This window comes from Leucoraja erinacea, chromosome 24 (assembly GCF_028641065.1).
Source record: "Leucoraja erinacea ecotype New England chromosome 24, Leri_hhj_1, whole genome shotgun sequence".
Classification (NCBI taxonomy): Eukaryota; Metazoa; Chordata; class Chondrichthyes; order Rajiformes; family Rajidae; genus Leucoraja; species Leucoraja erinaceus.
The window spans coordinates 18,569,062-18,586,298 of NC_073400.1; the positions used below are offsets into that span (position 1 = coordinate 18,569,062).

Below are 17,237 nucleotides of genomic sequence, written 5' to 3' on the forward strand. Positions count from 1 at the left end.
GACAATGTTTCGGGTCGAAGAAGGGTTTCGACCCGAAAAGTTGCCTATATCCTGCGCTCCATAGATGCTGCCTCACCCGCTGAGTTTCTCCAGCATTTTTATCTACCTTCAGAATAATATAGTTTAGTTTTGTTTATTGTCACATGTACAGCAAAAGTTTTTTATTTCATGCCATTCAGTCAGCAGAAAGACTATGCATGATTACATTCACATCGTCCACAATATACAGATAAAGGATAAAGGGAATAAGTGCAAGATAAAGTCCAGAAAAGTCTGATTAAAGATAGTCTGAGGGTCTCCAATGAGGTAGATGGGTGATCAGGACCACTCACTAGTCAGTGATAGGATGGTCAGTTGCCTGGTTATAGCTGGGAAGAATCTGTCCCTGAATCTGGAGGCGTGCGTTTTCACACTTCCGTTCCTCTTGCCTAATGGGAGAGGGGAGAAGAGGGAGTGACGGGTCCTTGATTATGCTGGTGGCCTTGCTGAGGCAGCGTCAAGTGTAAATGGAGTCAATGGAAGGGAGGTTGGTTTGCGTGATGGTCTGGGCTGCATCCACAACTCTCTGCATTATATTACATTTCTATTGGAATAATCACTCCACGGGAAGATTTCCTTCCTTCAACTCCAGCTCCAGCTCTTCCCATCTCCTGTCACAATTTGTGCATCAATTTCTTGATTTTCAAAAGGAAAAGGAAAATTTCAAGCTGGCTCATTCCCCATCAATACCTCAAGGCATTTCTCCACTCAGTAAATTCAATGTCAATTTCCTTGAGACAGGGGTTGCGAGAGGTCAGCTTGTGATGTCGCGATGTACTTTAGTATAATGTGAAACAAAGAGACATAGAAACATAGAAACATAGAAAATAGGTGCAGGAGTAGGCCATTCGGCCCTTCGAGCCTGCATCGCCATTCAATATGATCATGACTGATCATCCAACTTAGTATCCTGTACCTGCCTCCTCTCCATACCCCCTGATCCCTTTAGCCACAAGTGCCACATTTAACTCCCTCTATAATATAGCCAATGAACTGGCCTCAACTACCTTCTGTGGCAGAGAATTGCAGAGATTCACCACTCTCTGTGTGAAAAATGTTTTTCTTATCTCGGTCATAAAAGATTTCCCCCTTATCCTTAAACTGTGACCCCTTGTTCTGGACTTCCCCAACATCGGGAACAATCTTCCTGCATCTAGCCTGTCCAACTCCTTAAGAATTTTGTAAGTCTAAGTCATACACCATGGAAATAGGCCCTTCAGTAACAAACAGGATACTGGTCTACTTTGACAAGATGCTGCTGAGCACTGACAAGTGGAAAGTCAGAGTCATTCAGCACAGAAACAGGCCCTTCGGCCCAACTCATCCATGCTGACCAAGGAGCCCTATCCCAACAAGTCCATTTAGCTCAGTTTGGCCTGTATCTCTCGAAACTGGTCCTATCCATGCACCAGTCCAAATGTCTTTTAAATATCTAGATACTCCGGCCTCAACTATCTCCTCTGACAGTTCCATAAACCCACCATTCTGTGTGTGAAAACATTGCCCTCGGTATTTTGTTAAATCTCTCCCCTCTCACCTTAAACTCATGCCGTCTTCTAATTTGGGTTCTTGACAAATCTGGTGTAGCATGTTCGTATAAATGTTTAGTTTAGTTCAGAGATACAGCATGGAAACAGGACCTTGGCCCGAATGAGTCCACACCAACTAGCGATCCTCGCACACTTACACTATCCTACACCCACTAGGGAGAATTTACAATTATACCAAGACAATTAACCTACAACCCTGTACGTCTTTGGAGTGGAAACCGGACCACACGGAGAAAACCCACACAGTCAGAGTGAGAACGGACAAACTCTGTACAAGAGAGTACCCGTAGTCGGGATCAAACCAGGGTCTCTGGCATTGTGAGGCGGCAGCTTTACCGCTGCCCCACTGTACCGCCCAATGTCTAAACTAGGTGATAACAAGTGACTGCACCCAACGTGTTGAGTAGTTGAGGTGCCGTGACTTGCGTTGACCATCTCTAGGTGCGTTACCTCCGTAAACTGGACGTCCTGGGTTGCCGCCAAGTTAAAGCCTCGCTGGGAGTTCTCAAATTCCAAGATCTTTGAGGTGACATGGTACGCTATCTTCACATCGCTGCCAAAATATTTGCGTGTGTGCTGAGTCGCGTTCCACAACTGCAGGGCTATTCTCTTCGACTTATCCATGTCCAGCACCGTTTCGTTCCTCTTCAGTTTCTCAGCCTGTGTGAAAGAAATATGCCCCCAGAAAATGACCAGTCCCTTCAGCAAAATCACCAAAGCATTGCCCACAAAATGAGTCACAAGAAGCCATCTCGTGTGTGTTGGGCTGCGTAGTTGCAGTACAAAATAAAAGAAAAATCTGATTTTTGTTTTTAGTTTAGAAATGTAGCATGGAAACAGGCCATTCAGTCCGCCGAGTCCGTGCCGACCATCGATCACCCGTTCACACTATTTCTATGTTATTCCACTTTGTCATCCACTCCCTCCACACCAGGGCAATTTACAGAGGGGTCATAGGGAGAACGTGCAAACTCCACACAGACAGCACCTGAGGTCAGGATCAAACCCGGTGACCGCGTGGATTTCCTCCGGAGGCTCCGGTTTCCTCTTGCATCCCAAAGCCGTGCAGGTCTGTAGGTCTGTTGGCCCTTTATAAATCCTCCCTAATGCGTAGGGATGCGAGTGTGAGACATCATAGGACTGGCGTGACCTGGTGATCGATGGTTGGCATAGATCCAGTGGGCTGAAGGGCCTGTTAAAGTAAATGAAACTAAGAGACTTACTAAGGTTTTCAGCTCGGCGAAGGTATTGGTGGTACAGTTGAACAGATCTGGAGGGAGCCAACCCCTGTGCTCGTCGCAGTGTCGAATACCCGTGCCTACGGAGAAAATAACAGGATCTTAGCGACTGCCCAAAGCACAGTCTGACAACGACAAAGGCATGTGGCCATCACCATAATCATTAGGCATTATTATCTTCCACCAAACATTATTCCCTTTGTACTGTCTCTGTAACTGTGGATGGCTTGACTGTAATCATAGATAGACACAAAGGGCTGGAGTAACTCAACGGGTCAGGCAGCATCTCTCGAGAGAAAGGATGGGTGATGTTTCGGGTCGGGACCCTTCTTCAGACTATGAACTCAAGAGTTTTGGGTCGGGACCTTGGTCGACAACATTCCCTGAAGGACATCTCGCTCTGCTAGGAGGCCAGCAAGTTTCAGTCAGACCAAAGAGTGTCTTTCACCGAGTTGATGAAACGTCTCCATGATAGAAGCATATCAGATTGCGAGAGGCATAGATGGGGTAGACAGTCAGAACCTTTTTCCCTGGGGGGAGATAACAAAGACTCGGGGGCATAGCTTTAAGCATAGGGGGAGGGACAGATCTTTAAACTTGTAATAATCTTGTTTTTGAAAGCTTCTGGGAGAAGGAGGAATGACTGGGGTGGGACAAGTGTTTGACGATATTGGCTGATTTTCTGAGGAAGCATGAAGTGTGGGAGGTCTGGTCTGTGAGCTGGACTGGGCTACATCTGTGAGCTGGACTGGGCTACATCTGTGACAACATCTCTGGTGTTTCTTGCCATCTTGGGCAGAGCTGCTCCCAACCCAAGCTATGATGCCACCCAACAATGTGCTTCCTACGGTGCGTGTGTAGAAGTCGGTTCAAGGCGCTGTGTCGGCTGACAAAATCTCAGTCTAATACTGGAAGTCGTTCTTCGCCTCGCGTAACATCAGAACACGTGGCCAGCCCGTGTCAACGATGGAATCATTGCGAGTGTAGAACGAGGAATTACTTTAGACAGAGACGCGTGAAAATGCAAAGACAACGTTACCGGTCGATCCTTTGGGGCAAGGCACGGCAGCAGGTAATCCAAACTTGGTCCTTGGCCACCAGATCCCTGCCTCCATGGCCCGTGGACAACTGTCGTAAATCACTGAAAGGAAAAGAAAACGATTAAATATCCCCAACACAATAAAAACACTTTCATTCCCCATTACACCAATCAGCCACTTCTCCACATTCTACCCAATGGCAACCTGCATCAACACCTTAGTCCAGCCGGTTGCCTGGTTACCTGCGCCGCTTGTCCTGTCCATCCTCTCTTCCAGCGTCTTCTTCTCCTCCCCTTTCCTATGCCCACCATAATCAGACTGGAGAAGGGTCCAGACCCGAAACCTCACCTATCCATGTTCTCTAGAGATGCTGCCTGACCCGCTGAGTTACTCCAGCAGTTTGTCTTGTCTTTTCAACATCCTAGTCATTGGGTCACAAAGTTGTGCAGTATAGTCGGGCCCTTCGGCCCAATGCTTTCATGCCCAGCTTTCTGTCCATTGCATTTGCTCTGTATTTCCCATTCCACACTGTATGACTGCAATGCTTCTACATTTAAATCAAATGCGAATCATGATTTTAAACTTTCCGTGGCAATATACTGAACAATGGTTTCAAAAATATACGTCCTGATATGCATCGTCACTGAAAAATGTTTAACAATTTCTGCTGAACACGTATCTTAAGAACAATCTTTTGCCCAGAGTATCAAGAATCAAGCCATACAAAGGTCTTTTGCCCAGAGAAGCGGAATCAACAATCTGTTGGAGGGGGTCATTGAGGCAAGTACTTCAATTCAACTTTAATGTCATCGCACAAATACAAGTATGAGTACAACGAAATGCAGGGTGCGTCAGGGGGGGGGGGGGGGGAATAATTAAACAAAGGGGGGACGGAGGGACCGGAGAAATCTATCGTCGGGACTCCGAGTTCAAATGTAATGTTCCTCATCCTACTAGGTGAACCTGAGGGGTAACTTTGTCTTTGTTTACACAAAGGGGCAGGAGGGGTATGGAACAAGCTGTTGGAGGGGGTCATTGAGGGAAGTACTATTACAATGTTTAACAAACAATTGGACAGGTACATGGATAGGACATGTACGAGAGCTGTCTGTACGGAGTTTGTACGTTCCCCCTGTGGCCATGTGAGTTTTCTCCACGTGCTCCAGTTTCCTCTCACACTCCAAAGATGTGCAGGTTTGTAGGTTCATTGGCCTCGGTGAAATTGTAAATTGCCACTAATATGTAGGCTAGTGCTAGTATACAGGGTGTTCGCTGGTGGCATGGACCCGCGGGCCAAAGGGGTAGTTTCTGTGCTGTATCACTAAAGTCTAAAGGTGACATGATAGGGGATGTATATCAGATTAGAAGCAACAAAGATGGGAAATGGACTCTGCATATCTAACTTATGGCTAAAGCTACAAGGTATAGGTTTAAGGGAGGAGATTTAAAGGGAATCTCTGGAACATTTTTCACAGAGTAGTTGGTATCCAGAACAAGCTGCCAGATGATGCTGGCAACCTGCAATATTCATCACAATTTTCCATCATCTAGCAGCCGCCCCCTGAAGACCAGAGACCTGGTGGATGGAGCCGGAGACGACGATGGATGATGGTGGAGGAACAAGGCCCGTAGGAGAGGAGGGGACCAGGGTCCGGCTTTAAGGTCGGCTGAGAGAGGCTCCCCTCAGGAATAAAGGTGGAGGAGCAAGGAGGGGGATATGTGGGTACACTGGTCGACCAAGGCAGCAGCCTGGGTCTCACCTGAGTCAGGCACTGCTCATACAACCTAGAGCGTGGACTGGACTTGGAAATTGGTGGCATGTGGGATCAGTAGACTATTTTTGTGCACTTGCTAATCGGGGATGTGCTTAGGTACGGCAATACCCTACTGGACTGTTTGTAAGAAAATAACTTAGCTGTACGCTTGCACTTTGCACATGTGACAATATAGTACCATTTAACCATTGAACATATAAACGTACCTTCACATCCATTAATGAAGACTTCTGCAAAAGGATTGTCACAACGGTCACAATGTTGTCCGATGACACCAGGTTTACACTGGCACTGTCCCGTCTCCATGTCACATGGTCGCGAGAGGGAACCCATGGAGTAACAGTCACAGGGCAGGCAGGCATTGCTTCCCGCAGGCCAGTAATAGTTGTCCTGGATAGAAATGACATGTCGTTAGGACAGCACAGTGGCGCAGTGGGTAGAGCTGACACGGGTTCGATCCCAACTACGGGTGCTGTCTGTGTGGAGTTTGCACGTTCTGCCTGTGACTGTGTGGGTTTCCTCTGGGTGCTCCGGTTTCCTCCCACATCCCAAAGACATGCAGGTTTGTTGGTTAATTGGCTTCTGTAAATCAATTATTCATCAGCACTGTGATTGTTGAATCATTTCCACTTCATACGGATCAGTTCACAATGTCCCATAATACTTTGTGCCTATAGACTTTGGAGATACAGCGTGGAAACAGGCCTTTCGGCCCATTGAGTCCGTGTCCAACAACAATCTCCCCGTATACTAACACTACCCTGCACACGAGGGACAATTTACAGAAGCCAATTAACCTACAAAACTGCACGTCTGTTGGAGTGTGGGAGGAAACCCCAAATGTCACCTACCCATGTTGTGAATGCTGCCTGACGGGCTGAGTTACTCCAGCACTTTGTGTCTCTTTTTTGTAAACCAGCATCTTCAGTTCCTTGGAAAAAAAAGGACGGGTGACGTTTTGGGTCAGGACCCTTCTTCAGGATCGACCCAAAATGTTGCCCATCATTTTTCTCCAGAGAGGCTGCCTGACCCGCTGAATTACTCCAGCGCATTGTGTATATCTCAGTATAAACCAGCATCTGCAGTTCCTTGTTTCTACATTTCAGTATGGACAAGTTGGGCCAAAGGCTCTATGACTTTATCAGGTGACTGTAGAGAGGTTCGAGTAATTCAGAGCACATTGCTCACCTTGCATCTGCATTCTCCGGAGGTTTTGTTACAATCAGCGTCAAACCCGTTCCTCACGTCACAGTCGCAAGGTCCACACACAGGGTGACCCCACCATCCTCTAGCACAAGGTTGGTCAATCCTATTGGCAGAAAAATTGAATTGTCAGACAAACAGACTAGAGCCATCGAGTCTTGGAGTCATACAGTGTGGAAACAGGCCCTTCGGCCCAACTTGTCCACGACATCCAACATGTCCAATCTACACTAGTCCCACCTGCCTGCGTTTGGCCCACATCTCTCTAAACCTGTCCTATGCATGTACCTGTCTATATGTTTCTCAAACATTGTGATAGCCCTTGTCTCAACTACCTCATCCGGCAGCTCGTTCCATACACCCAACACTGTGTGAAAGTTACCCCTCAGATTCCCATTAAATCTTTCTCCCTTCATCTTAATCCTATGTCCTCTGGTTCTCAATTCCTCTACTCTGGGGAAAGAGACTTTGTGCCTCTACCCTATCTATTCCTCTCATGGTTTTATACATCTACTAAAGCCTGGAGCAAACCTGACAACTCACGAAGGGTCACTATATGAAGAAAAGCCTAGCGCTGAGACAGGGCAAATGTTATTGTCCTCGTAAGTACAGAAGCAACTGCAGTGCATTCCACTCAGCCACTTGACAGCTTCTTCCCCTTTGTTATCCAACTATGGAAAGATTGTCTCAATCAATTAGGATGCAGACCCCATCTTCCAACCAACCCCTTTGGGAACCTTGGTGTTTTTGTGGGATGAGATTATCGGAAATATTTATTCTTCCACAGGAGCCGGGCATTGTTGTCAAAACCAGCTCCCGCAGATCCACGTCCCTAACTGCCCATCCGCACTGAAGCCATGAGCAAAAAAGCACACCAAGCCTCTACTTCTCCAGGAGGCTAAAGAAGTCTAAATTAAACTTAGGGTCCATCTACCAGACAAGACATTTGTTCGTACGGTTTGCAATCTTTAAAGTAAAAATATTTGATAGTATAATTCATTAAGTTTTAGGTCGATTTACTTTAGTTTGGTGTAGAGATACAGCATGGAAACAGGTCCTTCTGCCCACCAAGTCCACGCCGACCATCGATCAACCGTTCACGCTAGTTCTATGTTATCCCACTTTTTCATCCATTCCCTACACACTAGGGGCAGCTTACAGAGGGCCTGCAAGCCCACACGTCTTTGGGATGTGGGAGGAAACCGGAGCTCCCGGAGGAAGCCCAAGTTGTCACAGGTAGAACATGCAATCTGCACACAAACAGCACACAGGGGTCAGGATGGAACCCGGGTCTCTGGTGCTGTGTGGCAACAGCTTTACCAGCCGCCGCTAATACATCCAGTATGGATGTGGAGAGGGTGTTTCCACTAGTAAGTTTAGGACCAGAGGTCATAGCCTCAGAATAGAATGATACTCCTTTAGAAAGGAGATGAGGAAAAATGTCTTTAGTCAGAGTGTGGTGAATTTGCAGAATTCATTGCCACAGAACGCTGTGGAGACCGTCAATGGATATTTTATGACGGAGATCAACATATTCCTAATTAGTAAGGTGTCAGGGGTTATGGGGAGCAGGCAGGAGAATGGGGCTGAGAGGGAAAGATAGATCAGCCATGATTGAATGGCGGAGTAGGCTTGATGGGCCGAATGGCCCAATTCTGTTCCTATAACCTATGAACTAAACCACAAGCCCCTGTTGAACAAACACTGAGAGCGTCGCGCTAAGACTACAACATAACGTTGATGCTGCTTACTTAGTTTCGCAGTATTGCCCAAAGAAATTCGATGAACAGTCACAGGTGTAACCGTGCGATGAACTGGGCTTACGGCTGCAGACAGAGAGATGTTCACAGGGATTGAGGGAGCACACGTCCTTGCATTCCTCACCATAATAACCTAGAAATGATCCGAGAGGAAGCATTACCATAATTAAAAATACAAGCCACATGTTACACAGAGACACTGCACACTGCAATCTTGAGCAAAAATTCAACAAACCGAAGTGTACAAATAATAAACTCTGATAAATTCACTCCAATATAGATCAACTAATGAGGAAACTCGTTCTTTCATTACTTCCTCAGTTATGTGGTAATGGAACGGCTAAATGTTAGGTTGGGAACATACCACCAGGCTCAGGAACAGCTTCTTCCTCCCTATTATCAGACAACTGAATGATTCTCACAAAATCTATGGTGTAGTCCCAATCTTCCAACCTACTTTTTCTCTATAACTGTAACGCTATAGCATTATATTTTGTACTGTGGTATTTTTTCTCTTTGCACTACCCGTTAAACTGGGGTCTGTCTTGTTTGCGCTCATGGATAACATGCAATTACCAATACCAATACGATCTATCAGTCTGCGAAGTTAGTTCTTGGACCTGCCATTAATAAGTGGCCATGGAATAGCAATCTAAACAGTTTTTACGGGTCAAATGTTATTTTGCTACGTTAGATGTTCCCCTCAGATGCACCTCAGCACCTCTAGCCTAAAGAACTGAACCTTTTTTTCTGAGAGAAAGCCACTAATTCAAAATTCCCACACTAGAGCAAGCATCCTCTCAGTATTCACTGCTGTCGACTTCTTCAATGAGATCTCCCTCATTCTTCTAAACTCTGGATCTATCTGCTTGATTATATAACCACATCATATCTCAAATCTCTCTGCTTAATCAAATATATTTATTTTTCAATCCAATTATGACAAATTAATACTTCACATTCGCATTGCTCAGTTCCCTTTCTAATCTTTAAGCTAACATAATTCAATATTATTCTTTGAAATGTGTGCATGTCACCAGTCAATGCAGGTTAGCTTGGACACTTGGAGTCCTGAAGAACATTGTTGACTAAAATGAAATGAGTGTAAATGGACCATGAGGGCTGAAGAGCCTGTTTAAGTCCTGTATAACTCTACATGTCAAAGTCATTAATGCACTAAAAATACAATATTAGCCGACTTGAGTGGGCATGTGCCTACTTACTTTGTACATTATTTAAAAATTAGGCAGAATAGCATAATGATGTTCACATGTTTTAACAGTTCTAGTGGAAACATTTCTGGATGCCAAGTGGAGGGTCTTTGAGATGTGACGTGTGAAAAATCCTTTGTGTGTTAGGAAGATGTCTGGCTTCAGGGTGAGCTTTAAGAAGTTTGAAGGAAATGTGTGTGTTTTTTTTACACAGAAGGTGGTGAGTGCCTGGACTACACTGTTAGGGTGTGATGGTAGAGGCAGGTACAATAGTGGCATTGAGACTTTTGGATAAACATATGGATATGCAGGGAGAGGAAGGATACGCATTATGTGCAGGTAAATAAAGGTCAGCCTCGGTGTCATGTTCAGCACGGACATTGTAGGCCGATGGGCCTGTTCCTGTGAGGCTCTATGTTCTATATTTAAAGTTATATGTTCAAATCTCCAAGTCATAGAGTTATACAGCATGGAAACAGGCCCTTCGGCCCAACTTACTCGCACCAACCAAACTGTCCCATCTACACTAGTCCCACCTGCCTGCTTTTGGTCCACAACCCTCTACACCAACCCTATCCATGTACCTGTCTAAATGTTTCTTAAATGTTGTGACAGTACCTGCCTCAACTACCTCCTCTGGCAGCTCGTACCATAGACCCAAAGGCTTTGTGTAAAAAAAGGCCACCCCTCAGGTTCCCATTCTACCCCCTATCCTCTACACTCAGCCCCCTATGCTCTACACCCTACCACCAGATCCTACGCCCTGCACCTTAGGCCCCACACTACGCCCTGCACCTTAGGCCCCACAACGTACATCCTACCCCCACCAGCTACGTTCTACCCCCGACGTGCCCACCAGTGGGTCCCTTCCTTACCTGGGTCACAGCTACAGGAGTAGCTGTCCCAATCGTCATTGCAGTAGCTGTTTGTGGGACACGGGCTCGAGTCACAAGGGTCAGGAAGGCTGCAACCTCGTTCCACGTTGACCTTCTCAGCATGGTTGACGTTCAGGGCCACAGTGGTGACTGGCGTCTCACCAATCCGCACCCCCTGGGAAAGGAACAGCTGGTCTTACTGAGGTTCCCTGAAGCAGCAGATCAGCTGCATTAGCATCAGTTTCTAACAACACTTCCTTCGCAGAAGCAAGAGTCAAGGGTGAGTCATTGTCATATGTACCATGTGCCTTAAAATATAATATAAACAGGTAATTGATTCAAGCTCAAGGACAAGTGATAGATTGAGTTGATTGAAAGAAACAGCGTGGAAACAGGCCCTCTAGCCCATCGAGTCCACGCCGACCATCGATCACCCATTCACAACTAGTTCTATGATTTCCCAATTTCACATTCACTAACTGTAAGGTGAGAGGGCAAAGTTTAAATGAGATGAGCGGGCCTGGAACGGGCTGCCAGGGATGGTGGTGGAGGCAGATACGATAGTGGTGTTTAAGAGGCTTTTGGACAGGCACGTGGGTATGGAAGGATATGGAGCGTAGATTGTAGGGCGTTGAGCATGGATGGTAGGATATAGCGTGCAGGCAAAAAGATTAGTTTATCCTGGCACATGGATATACAGCGATTTGAAGGATAAGGATCATGTGTACGCAAATGAACATGGAACATGGAAAAATACACCACAGGAACAGGCCCTTTGATGAATATGATGCCAAAATAAACTCCTCATTTGCCTCCACATGAGCTTAGTTTATTTTAGCATTGCGTTCCTGAGTTCTATGTTTAACCCAGCAACATGTTTGGCATGGACATTGTGGGCCAAAGAGCCTGTTCCTGTGCTGTACAATGTTCTATTTATCCACAAGGTGATAGTACGTGACTGAGGCTCAGTCCATGCCGTGACTGCAACCACCGTGCTCTTCGCGGTACCTGCATACATCCTCGGAAGCCCAGCAGCACGCTGCCATTGTTGTCCGGCACTCCACCGATGCTGATCGTCTTCAGCTTCAGCCCATGCAGCTCATTGCCGATTTCCACCATCGTCTGTGAAGTGGACCCAAAATCAGAGTTCAGCATCTTCACCAGACTCAGGTTTTAAAGGGAAAACCCATCTAGCTATTAGAAACAAAGTACCGCAGATGCTGGTTAATACAGAAAAGGACACCAAGTGCTGGAGCGGGGGGGTCAGGCAGCATTTCTGGAGAACACGAACAGGCGACGTTTCAGGTCAGGACCTTTCTTCAGACAGGAAAAAATGTCACCTATCCTGACCAGAAACGTCACCTATCCATATTCTCCAGGGATGCTTCCTGACCCACTGAGTTACTCCAGCACTTGGTGTCCTTTTCTGAACTAACCAGCATCTGCAGTTCCTTGTTTCTACTGTCTAACTACTGCTTCTTGCTACACTTGAGATTCCATGAACAGTTGAAGAAGGGACCCGACCCAAAACGTCACACATCCATTCCCTTCAGAGATGCTGCCTGTTCCACTGAGTTACTACAATATTTTGTGTCTATTTTTGTAAACCACCATCCATGCACAGTTGACAATTAGTTTTACTTTGTTTAAAACCAAAAGGAGATGGATGGCATCCGCAGCATAGCACCACTCCAAATAATGCCTGGCAGGGAAAGACGTCGGAGTTCTCTTGCCCTTCTGACTTCCAAAATGCTGACCAGGAGTCAAGTGGAGACACACCAGGTATCACAATGCCACTAAAGTTTCCAAATACTCAATCACTCCTCTGTATTGCTGCTGATTTGGGGTGAATATTATTCTACACTGCATTAATTCTCTGCCTAATGTTCATAAACTGCAGATGGTGGAATCATGATCATAGCACAAAGTGCTGGAGGAACTCAGCGGGTCAGGCTGCATCTGTGGAGGGAATGGACGGATAATGTTTTGGGTCAGGTGGTACACGAAGATTTTGTGAATCCCAAAATCCTGGGGCGCTGCGCGACCGCACGTCACTGCCTACGTCACCGTGCACCATGCACGCGTAACGCACGCCATGCACGCATCACGTGCGTCGTGTGTCGTGACGCGTAAATGTGGTCGCGTAAATGACGTGCAAATGACGCCCAAGTGCGACAGGCCCTTTAGTGTTCTCAGCAGTTACTTGCGTCTCTACTACACACCATCTCATGAGAGGAAAAAATCGGGCAGACCAACAGTCTCATGCCCAGAGTAGGGGAATTGTGAAACAGAGGACATAGGTTTAAAGTGAGGGGGGGGAAGATTTAATAAGAACCTGAGGGGTGGGAGGTATATGGGATGGGCTGCTGGAGGAGTTGGAGGTGTGCGTTTTCACACTTCTGTACCTCTTGCCTGATGGGAGTGGGGGGGAAGAGGGAGTGACCGGGGTGAGACTGGGCCTTGATTATGCTGATTTATGGCCAAGGATGTAACCTTATGCAATTTATTTCCTTCAGTCACTGTAAACAATAGTTTGACATATAAATTGATGTCATAGCAGCTGAATCAGGCCATTCGACCCATCGAGTCTACTCCACCATTCACTCGTCTGATCTAACTCTGTGCCCAATCCCATTCTCCTGCCTTCTCCCTATAACCTTTGAGTCCCTTACTAATCAACAATCTGTCAAACTCAGCTGTAAAAATACCCAATTACTTGCCCTCCACAAGTGTCTGTGACAAAGAATTCCACAGATTCACCACGCACTGGCTAAACAAATATCATATAGTGGTCGTCATTACCTGGTGCAGCCCATAGTCTATCGACATCAGGGCTGTGTATTTGGCATCAGTTCCATCTCTGGAACTTTTCAGCTCCAGCTGCAAATGGTGCCAATCGCCATCGTTCACTTTGATTTGGTCCATTGTAAGCGCCGTGACCTGGCTGTTTGATCGGTACACGTTTAGCATCACGTTACCCTCCCTCAGCTGAAACAAGATAGCGATGCCACTGTTAACGATGCTGGGCACAACAAAATAAGGCAGCCACCATCATTAAACAACGGCTCACATTTAGAAAGACCACCGCTAATGAAGTCAGGCATCTCTCTCGTCCCTTTGCGGCGATGTTCGCGCGATGAAGAGTGCTCTATTGTTGTACGTCCAGAAACAGAACAATGACATTCTTACTTGCAGCAGCACAACAGATATGTAAACATAGTACTCTGTGAAACACATCTAAACATACACACACACACACATATATTGTCTGTGTGGTTTGCACGTGTAGCCACGTGGGTTTCCTCCAGGTGCTCAAGTTTCCTCCCACATCCCAAAGGCATGCGTTAATTCTGTAGGTTAATTTGCCCTCTGTAAATTGCCCCTGGTGTGTAGGGAATGGGTGAGAAAGTGGAATAACAGAAAACTAGTGTGAATGGGTGATTGATGGTCAGCGTGGACCTGGTGGGCCGAAGGGACTGTTTCCATGCTGTATCTCTAAAGTATACAGTGGGGCGCAGGAGGGACAGCGAGGAGGGAGGGGCGGGTGAGAAGGAGGGGGGGTGGAGGCGAGAGGGAGGGTGACAGAACAAGAGCGAGTGAGAGACACTCACATAGACAATGAAAACCCTCCCTCAGTACTGCACTGGTGTCTGACTTTTGCATTTTCATTTCTGCAGTAGAAACTGAACACTCAGTGATATTAATGTTATCAAACTGGCTACAGACAATAGGACGTTTTGAGTCTCATTTAGTATCTCGCCTACATCCTCTGACTCCTTGGATCTGAGTCATCCACTTAGGTCCTTGAATATTTGTCCAGCAACTTAGTCACCTGACAGTCACTCCCCCTCACCCCCTTGTTGCCATCCAGGAAGTATGTTTAACCACAAAAGTAATTTGTAAAATATTTTATTAGTTCAGTGGGGTGGGAGATTGGAACCTTCACGTGATCTACCCTGTTCGACTAATGCAATCGAGTTACAATGCGCATCAAAAGATCAAATAGAACAAGTTGACCTACAACTTTAGGCTGTGCACGCCATAAGCAAGAAGAAGATTAGTTTAGTTTAGAGATACGATGTGGAAACAAGCACTTCAGCCCACCGAGTCTGCACTGACGTATGATCACCCATGCAGTTGCACTATCCAACACACGAGGGACAATTTACAGAACAGGCCAGGGACAGAATAAGAACATTTTGTACAGAATTTACGAAACTGACCCTTTTAGTCAAATCCTTTGCTTTCTGTTCCTTATACAATCCCCAATCCATGTCAGTATTTTATACACAACAATGTGTACTGTCATTTTTGCTTTTATTTAGTTCAGAGATACAGGGTCGAAATAAACCCTTCGACCCACCGGGTCCTTGTTGACCAACGATCACCATTCACACTAGTTTTATGTTATCACTGTTTGGTATCGGAAACAGTGGATGTGGAGAAGATGTTTCCACCAGTGGGAGAGTCTAGGACATAGCCTCAGAATTAAAGGATGGTATTTTAGGAAGGAGATGAGGAAGAATTTCTTTAGGTCGAGGGTGGTGAATCTATGGAATTCTTTGCCATAGAAGGCAGTGGAGGCCAAGTCAGTGGATATTTTTAAGGCAGAGATAGATGGATTCTTGATTAGTGCAGGTGCCCGAGGTTATGGGGAGAAGGCAGGAGAATGGGGTTAGGAGGGAGAGATAGATCAGCCATGATTGAATGGCGGAGTAGCTGTGATGGGCCAGATGACCCAATTCTGCTTATATCACTTATAACCTCATGATCCCTTCTCCATAAGGGCCATTGACAGAGACTAATTAACCTACAACCACACATGTCTATGGAGTATAGGAGGCAACCCACGCAGTCACTGGGAGGTCGCCAGATCCGCAAAAGCCCACTTACCCCGGTAGGTCGCCAGATGGAGGCAACCCACGCAGTCACTGGGAGAACGTGCAAACTCCGCACAGACAGCGCCTGTAATCGGGTGGAACCCGGGTCTCCGGCGCTGTGAAACAGCAACTCTACCCGCTGCGCCACCATGCCGCCCCGCTGTGAGATGCATCAGTGCCCGAAATCACCGACCTGAATGGTGAGTGTGGAGAATTGACCAGCGTCTGCTTGGATGAAGGTTCCCGTCTCCTGGCGTGTACGGAACATCATGGCCACGCACCAGGGCAGCGTGATGGTGCCGGCCAGGTTAGTCCATGAAACACGGCTGTGGCCCAGGAACCGTTGGGGACTGGCCATTACTGAAACAAGACAAAAATCAGCTCATCCCACTGTTCTCACGGGAGCCGCACATAAAACATTAACCGAAGCACAAAGACATTTCCATTTTTAACACCATCAATTAATAATCATCCATCTAAATAAACCATCAGAAAATCTTTTTCTGTCCACGCAAAAAGTGCCAGCATCCTGAAAATTATTCTTACCTTTGCAAAAAATGTACCTTAAAAATTGTGAAACAAAGTGTAAAATGCCTGACAATTAATAGTGTTTTATAACTTCACTTAATTTGACTTATCCCGAGCCTGTGAACACAAACTCATGCACAGCCAGTCAATTTGATCAAATAAGAATGATGAGCTTTTTTTTAAATTGATAAATTAATGTAAAGTTCACTATCGCAGTGGAATAAATCAAAGAACAGGAGGCGTCGGGCAGTTAATAATTTGGTGCAGTGATATTTTTATTCCAACAGAGGCCTGCAGGCAATGTTCTCCACAACCAGTGCTGATGTCTTCACAAATTTCTCGGCATTTCTTTTAAATTGGTCTCTCCCCTCATTTTCCTTTCAAAATGAATTATTTCCCACAGAGACACAGCTGGTAGAGCCGCTGCCTCACAGCGCCAGAGACCCGGGTTTGATCCTGACCTCAGGTGCTGTGTGTGCAAAGTTTGCATGATCTCCCTGGGACCGCGTGGGTTGTCTCCGGGTGCTCCGGTTTCCACCCACACTCCAAAGATTTCCAGGTTTTTAGGTTAATTGGTTTCGGTAAAATTATAAATTGTCCCCGGTGTGTAGGATAGTGCTATGTCGCTGGTCAGTCCGGACTCGGTGGGCCGAAGGGCTCGTTTCCATGCTGTGTCTCTAACGTCTGAAGTCTAAAAATACGTACACATAATACTCAGCAGATACCATAATAATCTATAAAAAGTTAAATTAAAAAAAGAGATGAGTGTGAAACACAGTGAGGGACAAGAACAAGACTGTGGCTGGGCAAGAGGTGTGAGGATTAGTGTTGTGTGGGACAGTTCAAGAACCTGATATTTGTCAGATAGTAGCTGATCTGAAACATTAACATGAAAGATTATTTAAGGATGAAGGTAAAAACACCCTTGACAGATTACAAAGTTTATCCTGTAACTTACTGATCTCCACGATCCAAATAAAGGCTGGTTTTCATCTCACTCTGTGGCCTATTAGCCAATGTCTTCGGAGAAGGAAGGGGGGGGGGGGGGGGGGGGGGGGGGGGGGGGGGGGTGGAAGCAATGCACAGATTGAAGTGATCTGAAGCTAACATTGCACTTAGTAAATGGATAACAGCAGTG

General features: G+C 46.2%; 1 protein-coding gene across 4 annotated transcripts in view; it reads right to left on the reverse strand.

Moving 5' to 3' along the window:
• celsr2 (cadherin, EGF LAG seven-pass G-type receptor 2) overlaps positions 1–17,237 on the reverse strand; it is a 177,077-nt gene that overhangs the window by 26,555 nt on the left and 133,285 nt on the right. For all 4 annotated transcript variants that reach the window (XM_055654629.1, XM_055654627.1, XM_055654628.1 and 1 more), the window contains exons 9-18: positions 15,765–15,931; positions 13,494–13,679; positions 11,700–11,813; positions 10,692–10,866; positions 8,597–8,738; positions 6,831–6,951; positions 5,849–6,032; positions 3,867–3,968; positions 2,813–2,907; positions 2,040–2,249 (exon numbers count right to left, since the gene is read on the reverse strand). In XM_055654629.1, the coding sequence (XP_055510604.1) occupies positions 2,040–2,249; positions 2,813–2,907; positions 3,867–3,968; positions 5,849–6,032; positions 6,831–6,951; positions 8,597–8,738; positions 10,692–10,866; positions 11,700–11,813; positions 13,494–13,679; positions 15,765–15,931 (1,496 nt within the window). The remainder of the gene's footprint in view (positions 1–2,039; positions 2,250–2,812; positions 2,908–3,866; positions 3,969–5,848; positions 6,033–6,830; positions 6,952–8,596; positions 8,739–10,691; positions 10,867–11,699; positions 11,814–13,493; positions 13,680–15,764; positions 15,932–17,237) is intronic.